Consider the following 11,485-nt stretch of genomic DNA (forward strand, 5'->3'; position numbering starts at 1 on the left):
GAGTATTTAAAGTGTATGGATAACTCTAAATGTGTGAATGGTGTCACGAACCATGTGACTGCTCTCTTCCTCATTCAAGTGTATTCAAAGACAGCATGCATTGCGTTAAACAGAGCAGTAAGTGACATCTTTTTATGTGCATTTATATAACTGAAATAACATACCAACGGAGAGATTTCTCACTAGTTTTAACAGAAGACTGGGGGGCAAACATTCCGCTGCTGTCTTAATCGTTCAGATGTTCATTTCCTACATGAGGAAAGAAGGATTAAGTTGTCACCTTCTGAATCAAAATACAATTAATTCATTTTATCGTAGAAACACAGAGTCTTTGTGACTAAATTAGTTTAAATTATGCAAATTAAATGAGATAATTAAAATCGCACTATTTAAAAAATTTCGAGGCTGTGATGAGGGAATATAGCTATTGGTATTATTTTAACGTCACATCACGTGTGTCCCTGCAGCCTATGCTATGTAGTTACGTCCTTTACTGTCAGTAAATAAAGGCTGAGCATCCCTCCTGCCATGCTGGCAGCCAAAAAACTGATGCAGCACAAAACTCACATGAATTACTATAGTTGCAGATACAGGGTTGTTCAGTGTTTCTGGCCAAGGGTTGTCCAGTAGATGAGATCGCAATTACAAAAGCTAAGCTCATGCTTGACAATGTGCATTGATTTGTCAGTTCGAGTCCAAACAAGACATGGACAGTGTTTTCTGTTTACAGATCCCTTGGAGGAGATAGCAGAAACTTCCCCACAAACTGCTGCAAACTCGGCAGCGGAGCTTCTCAAACAGGGTGCAGGTCTGTTAAACTTTTTCTTTGTATTTGACTGCCACCGAATTTTGTATCTTACAGGCAGGATGAAGCTGAAGCTTAGACTGGACTGAAGGATGTTTAAAGGGAGCAGTTTAAATTTAGAGTGCTGTGTAGAAGTGTAAAGGGCACTGTGAGGATACGTACCAAGTTCTTTCTGTTTTCTGCAACCAGCTTCTAAGTTCCACAACCTTGTGTTTGCTTTCCTGTTGTGTCTGCAGTGAGAATGTGACGTATGCATAGGTTGCTGCAAACACAGCAATTTTTGAGCTGTGACGTTGCTTTCAGAACTGATGGACTTAAAGAAGATATTTTCAAACTGTGGTTGCAGAGGTTCATGAACGATTTCCGAGGTCTGCAAAAGGCAACTAAGGGAAGTGTTCAGTAGGGTTACATTCTCAGCGTAGGGGTCAACAATACCGCTGGAAAATGCTTACTGTCCCATTGATCTGAAAAAAAAAACCCAAACCCAAACATTAAAAAACATTGCCCTGTGCTTCACTTCATGCTACATGTTGTTAGGAAATGACGAGTGTCTTTTACATTGGATGCTGGTTTATGGATTCTTATGCATACTGCAGTACCCGTGCAGGTGTAGAGACGTGTTCTGCTTCTCTTCTGCTTTGTTTATGTGCAGCTGACCCAGAGACAGCTAGTGAAATAGCCTGTCTGAAAAACCGTGCTGGTGTCCCAACCCACTGTTACTGGCCGTGGAGCGCCGAGTACCCCTTCGTAATCTGAAGGCTGGGCTTAGCAGAAATGCAGCTGCTGTGTCGTTCCCCTGTGCAGTGGGCATTCCCGGGGGATCCTGGCCGTGGTGCCTGGGCTTCAGGCTGCGCTGTGAATTCTCCCCAGGATCTCTTTGCCTGCACTGCATTTCACTCTTTGAGTTCAGCCTGTCGCTGGAGCCACAAGCACCAGGGTTGTGGCCAAGCGCACCTTTGGGAGGATGCTGCCTCGTTGCCCTCACCCGTTTTGGGGCATTTGTGAAGGGGGCCGTTGCCAAGCTGAGCAGCTGTGGAGGAGAGAGAGTGTTGCCTCTTGCTTGTGCAGCAAAAAAAGGAATCTGAAGTACCACTTTGAGTGCTGTAATCGAGCAGGCATGTGTGGCTGAGGCATTGGCAAGCCTTTGTGAGGCTGTGCCAGGAGTGAGCGCAGTGTTGGCCTTTCTGTCTGCCTGTGCTGGTGGTGGTTGTGCCCAATGGGGGGGGGGGGGGGGAACCCAAAGAAGGAGAATGAATTTTTTTTAGAACTTACCCTCTTGAAAACCCAGCAAAAGGGGCATGTGATATCTTTTCTGGGTTTCTCCTTGCTCAGGCAGTGCTTTTCAAAGAAAAAGAATGCTTAATTCAGCTGGGGCAGTAGTCAGTTAACTCCTTGTGGGAGCTGTCACATCATGGATCATTTGGGGATCTTAGTAGGTTTTTTGTTTTTTCCTTTTGTTATTCTTGTTGGTTTTGGTTTTAAGTAAGGATTTGAAACCTGAATAGATAAATTAGCTAGGAGAGATTCTCAGAGGGGTTTTTTTGCCTTAAAACATCATACCCCACTAATTTTCCTTGTTTCAGAGGTCCCTCTCCGGTCATAGAGACATTCAGGTTGTGGAGTGCAGACCTGAAGCATGTAAATTGTTTCTTTGCCAACTATCTGAGCTTATGTGAGTGCCAGCAGTTTAGTTAAGGCAGATGCACTTTTTCGCTGCCCTGCTTTACCCTACCCTTATCCTACTGCACAAGCAAAAAAATGAGGCTGTCTTTTCCTGGAATTATTGTTTTTATAGCTGTCTAAAAAACCTAATGTGCATTTCCAGTCAAATCTAAATGCACAAGCTGCCCAGAAATTCTTTGCTTCCTAGAGAGTGACAACTGAAGACTAGAAACGATATAGATAAGTGGCTTTTCCCTAGAAGAAACCTTGCTTTGTTAACTCTTCTGCTTGGTGGCAAAACTTTCTGCCCCAAATAAATCCTGGTTCTTCCTGTCTGTTTCCAATAATACAGCCAAGGAACTAAGCATCCTGAACAGAGCACATTGCCAGGCTAAAAGCAGCAGGATTTACTCAGTGGCCACGTTGTGTAGGTGTTGGTGGGAGCATGGATGTGACTACCAAGTGCCACCTGTGGAAGACAGGGCAGCTGCACTGCACGGGGCACAGATGTTCTCCTTTTGTTCTAGCCTTGACTGTGTTTCTGTGGCATCGCTGTCATTTGCTACCCCATCAGACCATGCATGATGTTCTTAAATGAGAAATCTTTCAGCCATTCTCAGTTTCCTTTTTCCTGTAATCTCCTTTTTAAGCTGGCATTTTTGCACTTTCCAGCACTTTTTGAAAAAGGTTCCGTTTATTATTTTTTGTACTACAGAAGAAAGAGGATCTACTGTATTTGGTGACTTGCTTTTGAACTGTCACGTTGAGGGCAGTCTAGGCAAACTGCTTGGCTGTTGTGTTGGGAAACAAAGCCTGAGCGTGGTGTGTCGACACCAGTGCAACATGTGGCAGAGGAGGGAGGGAAACCCTTCATCTGGGTCTCAGAAGTGGTGAGGAGTGTGACTGAAATATGGCAGGCATGAAGAGCTTTAGGTCTGTACCAAGCATACCCATCAATGATGTGAGAAGAGGAGAGCTTACAGTTGGGAATGTTATTTACAATTTGGAATAGACATGACAGAAAGCTGTTGAGCGATGAAGGGCCTCGTTGAACTTGCCATTGGTAGTCTTAAGTCCCTCTCTGCATGGATTGTATAGTAATTGATTCAAACAGAGCTTATATCACACCAATGAGCCAATATGTTTGGGAAATTTTACGCTTAGAAATCAAGCAAATCGGACCTCTGGATCCCTTCTTTCACTGACAGACTTCAGAGCCTGAAATTACTGGGCTGACCATCATGCGGGAATCAATTTTAGGCTTACGCAGTCTTTAACGGTATGATCACTTCGTTGGTTTGAAAATGCTGATGTCTAGCTGAGCGTTTTATGTAGACAGTCATAGGAGAAAGCTTTTGTCAGAGTACAGAACAGCCGTGTGAAAAGAGAAGCTCTTAGATTTAGTTTAATCTTTGCTTTTATAGCAAGGTTGGCAAGCCAAGCTAAACTGCTAAAGAAATGAAATATTAGCATGGTAATCTGCATGTGTCAACTGCCAGAATTGTAAATTCTGTCCTGGATAGCTACACAAATGTTTTTACCAAAACACAAAGTCTGTTGGTACCAGTGTTTCTCTACGGATGTGTTTAATCATTCTTGCCTGTGCTGTAGAATAAGACTTAAGAGGGCTTTTCAAAAACGTTCTTGATCTGCTGGTAAATTTGACTTTGTACCACAGCCCAAAAGTATTTAAGCATGTGAATAATTCTATTAATACTATATAATAATAGTAATTAATACTGTATAATGTTACATGGCACTGTTTCCATGTAGTAGTAGCATACAGTGCTATAGTGCTACTATATAACGCTGTATAATATTAGTATTTCTTTTCCTAGTGCTCGCTGCAGATTTGATATGAGACCAGGTGAAAACATTCAACTGTTTGGTAGCCTTAGAAATCAATGAGCTTTTATTTTAATGGACGTACTTCAGAAGTTACTGGTATCTCTAGGAGAGAAGTAGGGCTTTTAGAAATAAGTGCATGGTAAAGAACAGACCTAAAAATACACAAGTCAGTAATTTTTTTCAATGTAGAAGTTGTTTTGCTTGCCCTAAAATCGCTAAACATACAAAACACTATGGAATTAATGAGAACTGAGCTTTGCAGCATCCCTCAATTCTTTGCAGGGTGAAAACGTTCTTGGTGTGCCAAACAAGTGAATGGTTTCCTTTGAATATAGTTTAAATACCATTTGGAAGTGTAGAATGTGTGAACATAAGCTGCAAAAAATGTGTATTTTCTTACTGGCTGCTGTAATTGAACTTAAAAGCAAGATGTCCTCATTCCTTCCCCTCGGGAATGCCTCTGCTGTAGTAGTACCTATGAGCGGCCTCTCTTTCTGCTGCTGTCTTCTGTTTATTTAAATTTCAGGATCTGTAGGTAATGGATAAATACAGACATTGGCTTAAATACAAAGGTGTTAAAAGCAAAGAGATGGCAGAAGGCCTATGACCTCCAAAATTCCAAACTATGAAGCAGCAGTGGGACAAGGTGGGGCACACGTAGAAGGTTTGGTAGTTTGCTGGCAGTATTCCCTGTTTGCTTTACAAAGGTGGAAAATCTACGTTTTACTTGGTTTTGTTCAGAAGATACCCCTTTGCTTGCTGTCGGGTAATGATCTGTGAAAGTCTTTCCACTCTTCCATTACAGCGTGTAACGTGTGGTACCTGAATTCGGTGGAGATGGAGTCCCTCACGGGCTACCAGGCGGTACAGAAAGCCTTGAGCCTGACGCTGATGCAGGATCCTTCCCCCATCTCAACCGTTGTCCATTTCAAGGTGTCTGCACAGGGAATCACGTTGACAGATAACCAAAGAAAGTAAGCAAAAGAGGGGTGGGAAGAGACTATCCGGCTGTGTCCCCAACAAGTCTTGGCTGTGGTTGATTTGATTTTCCTGGTGAGATTCTGCAGCCTCTGTCTCTGAGGTCAATGCAATTGTCTGTAAAGAATGATGGTGGCAGGGTCAGCTGTCTGCAGTGCTGGAGAATGAAGGTTCTAAGGTGTGGACGTCACTTCCACATGGCAGCTTTGACCTGGGGGAGGTCACCTTGCCATGGCATTTTTTTCATTGTTATTTCTCATAAAAAAGGGAAAGGAATGGCTTTGCCAGCATTTGATGTGCAACCTATTAAGTGAAATAATTTGCCTTCACAGTCTCTTTCACCAGTACCACTGAACAGAGCTGACCTCAGTAACCACTGTGTATCTCTGGCATTTGAAATAGTGCTTTGGATAACCTGTAAAATGCTGTGATAAAAAGTTATTTTATATTTACTTTGTACTGAACGCTTTTAAGGCTGCCACAAAGTCTTTAGATATGAAAACTGACAATAACAAAGGAAGAACAATGGGAAGTCATTATAGGTTAAAAAAAAAAAAAGTGACTGACTTTTTAATTCTGTGGGATCTACAAGCATTTATAGCAGATCAAGGGCAAAACCTTAAATTATAATGCCTAGGAGTGCTTATATTTTGAAACGATACAATCAGATTATTCGCAAGTTTCCAAGAAGTTGTACTTCCCACTCACATGTAGTATCTAATCAGAAGGCCAGTTTTTAGCAAAAGTACATTTTGTATTTGTCGGTCTTTTTCTTAGCTCAAGGGTCAGTTTTCTTTTGGATCAAAAACTTGACGTTGCTATTCTAATTATAGATTTATTTGGTTGGAGCGGTTCAGGTGGCTTTCAAAGTCATTCGGAGACAGCAAAAAATATGTATCTTTATTTTTTAATTTAGAAGAAATATATTTTCTTTTTCAGATCTGTTTATTGTTTAAAATTTTAAGCATGTTAACTGTTCCTAAAACTTGTTTTAACATTTCTTCCTATTCAGACTCTTTTTTCGGCGACATTATCCAGTCAACACGGTTATTTTCTGTGCTTTGGATCCACAGGACAGAAAGTAAGGAAGACAAACGGTATTTCTAATATGTTGTTTGCATTGTTGTTCTACAAAAAATACTAACATAGGTTTCATTTTTATTTCTCTGTCCCTCCCGTCCCGTGTCATGTTCCCCCCTGCCTTTTTTTTTTTTTTTTTTTTAACTGCTTTCTTAATGGACGACCAGGTGGATGAAAGATGGCCTTTCTGCAAAGTAAGTGGACACCTGTCTGGGTCTCTTTTAACTGAATGTTTTAGGAATATCATTGCAGTGATCACTTTCTTAGTGTTCTAAATGATCTTTGTCAGAGATGTAGGAGGGAAAGCAGCTGTCCAGAGACAAAAGTCTCTCTGCCCACTGTAATTAGAATTTGGTTACTTCACGTGCACCTCTAAGTCAGGGCCTGACTCTGCGATGGTGGGATGTCTGGAGCCAGACCTAGTGTGGTTTATTTCATTTGCAGGTCTGGGATTTGACTAAAGACAGAGCTGAAAACAGAGCCATTTGCTACTCAGTTTTGTTGTTCTGCTTGTCCAGTAACACTAACACAAGCTTATTTGTCTCACTTAGACTGATAGCTTTAAAAAAAAAACCAGAATTCCCTCACACGGCACGTAAGTGAAAACACTCCTAGTCATGCTGGTGTGTGGTAGTGTGTGGCATAAATATGTAATTACCAGTGGGTTGCAAAGCATTTTCTGTTGAAGGCAAACATTGTTGTCCCACTTTCACCAAAAGAAAAAAAAAAAGCTAAACAGACAGCCCAGGCACTGGTTTCTGGAAAGGAGCAGCAATAGATGGCTTAAGTCCTGTTTGCAGTGCTCTGTCCCTTCACACCACCCCCTTCGCCAGGGCAGGTAAGAGAACAGCAGCACTGAAGCAGATTAAATACACCCCCAGCATCAGCAGCATGTCTCTGACCGCCAGCGCAGGATGCAGTCTGGACAAGAGCAGGAGGAAGGCGATGGTCCCCTGCCCTGATTCTGACTGTCCTGAGCCACTTGGGAGCCCTGGAGCTGGTTGCTGCCTCTGGACCGCTGCCTGCAGCAGTCCTGCAGGACCTTTGTCCATCAGGACAGATGAAGCCTGACAGTTTGTGCTTTAGGTTTCTGCAGCGTCTTTGTTCGCTTTATGCACCGAGGCGATGCATGTGTTGTCTGTTCTCTGATCTGCTGCGATTGTTGCCTTTGCAGAGTGTTCGGGTTTGTGGCCAGGAAGCAAGGCAGTGCCACAGACAACGTGTGCCACCTGTTCGCAGAGCACGATCCGGAGCAGCCTGCCAGTGCCATTGTGAACTTTGTATCAAAGGTCATGATCGGTTCCCAGAAGAAGATCTGATGCCTTTCCATCCTTGGCTCGGAGCTCCTCACTGAAGGAAGGCACTGTGAGAGGCAGAAAGCCTATTCAGCAGCAGCGTCTGAACCTTGTCGTTCCCAAGAAGGAAAGCAGAGGACGGGCGACCCACATTGTGTTTGGAAGAGTTCAGCCTTTTCTATGAAGATGCCTCTGACTTCACAAAGCATTATTTCTTTGGGTTTTACATCAAAGGACAAAGGGAAAGCAGCTGGATGCCACCCAAACCCATGTAGCTCGTACCTGAATGAAGCATAAATGGAAAACTTTTCTCCTGAAGGTTTCTAATATATTTTCACATGCTGTTTCTCATCATTTATTGGAGCAGAAATACTCAATAGGCTGCGCTACTTTTTTGTGCAGAAAATGTTTTGTATAACCTCTGCAAAGACACTTGCTGTAGTTGCATCAATGGTAGCTGTAGGCCTTGCAAACATGCTCTTAAGAGAACGATGGTCTGAGGAAGACTATTTGCTCTTCCCTTCATCTTCGTGTGATCGGTGATGGGAGCTGAGTGGAGGAAGGGGAAGATGTATGTGAAGAGAAGGTTTGTGCAAGTTGATTTCTGATAAGAAAGGAGTGGCAATGTGGAATATTCAGGGAGATTGCTCTGTATTTAGTGTTAAGAGGGCTGGGCTGTTTTAGTGTAAAAAATGGGAGAGGTGGCAGAACAAAAAAAGGCTGTGTGGAAGTCTTGTTCTGTAACTGGGTTTTTTTGTATTACTATTTTTTTATACAGAGAACTAAGCAGGGAAGAATCTGTATTTTAATAATTACAGGATAAAAATGAGGGAAAAGCAAAGAAGAAAATTTTATAATTTATATATTTTTACCTGCACCAGATTATTTATAGTGGATCTCAGATCTTGATGTGTCATACGGATATTCTTAAACTAGACCATTGTTGAGCTTTGCCTCTTCAGTACTGTTTTGCCTAAGTAAAAATGTGTATAACCTGTGCCTTGCTATAGACAATAGAGTCTCATGTTTTGACTTTTGTCTTACAGCACCAAGATAACTTCCCATTTCCCATCTCTGCAATACTGCTTTGGTAGTTACATTTGTTCCCCTACCTAATACATAATTGTATTTGTGGATTCTTTTGGCCCCCATTTTATTGGATTTGGGGGGGAATTTTTGGCTATTTTTTATCTCTAGGAACAATTCTTGGTTTATAATGTTATTTTTTAATAATTCTTTGAGTCAGGAGATCCAAAAGGGAATGGAATTTATTTTGTTATTCTGTCCCATTTCTTGAAAGCATTTATGTCATGATTTCTACAGTCGTCACTTCTGTACATATTGCTGTATCTTTCTAAACACGTGAGTATTTTAAATGCGTAACAAAGTGCTAGTTAGCTTTACAGAAAATTGATAAAGTAGGTGACAGTGGGAACTTTCATGAGGACAGTAAACCACTGAGGTCTGCTGTGTAATTCCGGTGCACTCCAAAAAGAGCAGTACTGGAGCCCTGCATCAGAGCTGAGGGTAATAAAGCAACTTCAGCATGATGGTGCTGAAAAGTTTCATTGCCTCTGTTTCTTTGATGTGTGACTGTCATCATTATATTAATACCCTGAAGAATGAAATGACAGGCTGCTTTTGGCATGCTGATGCGTGCAGCACTCGATTAACTGTACCCACTTGTAGGATTTAATCCTTTTATCCAGTTTTACTAAATAATGGTTAAATGCAGTGGGAAACTCTGGTTGGGCTATATGGGCAGAAGGTTCCGCCAATTTGTACAACATTTGTCCTGTGTAAATTATGATCTGTTTTTTCTTAATAGCTCTCTTCCTATTTCCTCAAGTAGTAGGACCATGGAAGCCTTGATCAGTGCATAGCCAAAGCACTACCAAATTATTTGTGTAACTGAATTTTGTATAAATGACTTTATGCTTTTTAAAAGGAAGGCGGAGGGAAAGAGGGGGAGAGAAGAAAGATTTGAAGTTTAATTTGTTTGAACCAGGAGGTGGTGTGTTAGTAGTGGTGGGCATGGGATGTGTGTAGAAGGGTGAAGCAATCCAAAGTGTCGTAGCTACCGTTGAAGCAACAAAGGCAAGTGCCTCTGATCTGTACCAAATAATTCTGTTCTTCTGACACAAAGGTGTGCTACTTAAATGGTGTTTATGTACCATCCAAAAAAGAATGCAGTTCTTCACTTTCAGGAGCTTTGATCCTTTTGAAAGGACAAGTTTCCTTTTCATACTACTTTGGTACACCAAGGACCCAGTTGCCTAATCTAGTCAGCCAGTTGGGGCCTAGTGAACTTCTTCAGCTGACAGCTCAGCTAGATTTAATTCTCAATTAGATTTAAATCTGATGCCTTGTAAACATTGAAACGAGGAGGAATTTTTTACTCTATTTTTTCACTTCTGTAGATGATACTTAAATTTAAGTGTGTCTTGTTAGACACCAAGTGTTAGCCTTTGGGCTGAAAATAAAGTGGGTTTTTTTCCCTGTGTATTATCATTTCCATTGAGGGCCTTATTTTTTATTCCTTGTGCTTTCTCAAGGCCTGCTGAATTCAAGAGCATAAGGAATTCCACGCTGATGCTCCCGGTGGTGTTTCCGGGGAGTGTAGCTGTACTTGGTAAGTGGGGAAAAAAGAAGTTGCCCTGTTTCTAAGGGAGGTTTTCTATTATGCATTCCTTTGGATGGTATATTGCCACGTGCTTTTGCTTTTTAATGGATTAAAAAATGCACAAAGCGAAATAGTTCGGTATGTACCGTTATGTAGTGTATGTAGCAAAGATATTCGCGTAACTTGCGTTCATGGCAAATACAAGACTAAATAGTTAATACAGCACTTTCAAGGTTTTTGGTAGATGTGTATATGCAATTTCATAACTAATGACAGCAAATTGACACCTGTATTTAGCCACACTCCTATTAACCTGCTTAGTAAATGTACTACTATAATCGTACAGTGTTAAACTACAAAAACGCTAAAAGCCATGTTTTTAATTAAATGGTTTCTGTGTATCCAGCAGTATCATTAAAAATTTAATGTTTCCTCCTTGGATTTACCTACTAGTGAATATTTTTGCCTTTTTCTTGAAACTGTAAAGAAGCATCAAAAGGTCTCCAGTGTGTAAATGAATGTTCTATAAATTCTTTGTATAGTCATTTTCTCTGCTTTTCAGATATCGCCTCTATTCAGATTTTAATAAAATTATGAATGTGAAATTTCAAAGCACCATGTTACGGGGCAGTCTGTTCTGAAAGAAGGTTACCTGCTGACATCCGAAACCAGCTGATGAGTAAAACATTCTTGGTGAAGTAAGAAGGGGTTGCGTACTGAAACAGGGTCTTAGTTTTGTTTCCTAAAGATTTCTTTCAAGAGCTTGACATCACGAGTCCCTGTTAGTGGTTCAAGTGTAGTTACAGCATATGATTTTTGTAGTTCGTTTGCACTTACGATGGTGGAGAAGTGCCTTTGACCTGCATTGCATATTTCAGTGAAAAAAGGGAGAATACATGATGTCATCTTCTGAGATGTCTGTACCCATTTAACTGTGCCTCCACTGTGACTACATTGGGAAAACTTCCAGAGGAGCATGAGGGGGGTGAAAAATCTAACCCCTAGCTGAAATAGCTTGCCAAGCACAAGAGCTGTGCGTCAGCCACGTTTTAAAGGTTGAGTTATATACATGCTTTTATCAGGATTATTCCCAAGGCTGATAAACTCTGGTACGTCATGCTGATGCCTTTTCTATGAGGCGTAGGCTGGCGGGAGTTTTTCAGTCAGTGTGCTTGACTGTCATTCATCACTACA

General features: G+C 41.4%; 1 protein-coding gene across 13 annotated transcripts in view; it reads left to right on the forward strand.

Annotated features, from left to right (window-relative positions):
- TNS3 (tensin 3) overlaps positions 1–10,903 on the forward strand; it is a 282,225-nt gene extending 271,322 nt beyond the window's left edge. For 12 of the 13 annotated variants that reach the window (XM_055807042.1, XM_055807043.1, XM_055807045.1 and 9 more), the window contains 5 exons: positions 731–808; positions 5,121–5,289; positions 6,306–6,374; positions 6,541–6,567; positions 7,548–10,903. In XM_055807042.1, coding sequence (XP_055663017.1) covers positions 731–808; positions 5,121–5,289; positions 6,306–6,374; positions 6,541–6,567; positions 7,548–7,692 — 488 coding nt within the window. In that variant the 3' untranslated portion in view covers positions 7,693–10,903. The remainder of the gene's footprint in view (positions 1–730; positions 809–5,120; positions 5,290–6,305; positions 6,375–6,540; positions 6,568–7,547) is intronic. The other variant, XM_055807046.1, reaches the window with a different exon arrangement.
- The last annotated feature ends 582 nt before the right edge of the window (positions 10,904–11,485 follow it).

Source organism: Falco peregrinus, chromosome 5 (genome assembly GCF_023634155.1).
Source record: "Falco peregrinus isolate bFalPer1 chromosome 5, bFalPer1.pri, whole genome shotgun sequence".
NCBI lineage: Eukaryota > Metazoa > Chordata > Aves > Falconiformes > Falconidae > Falco > Falco peregrinus.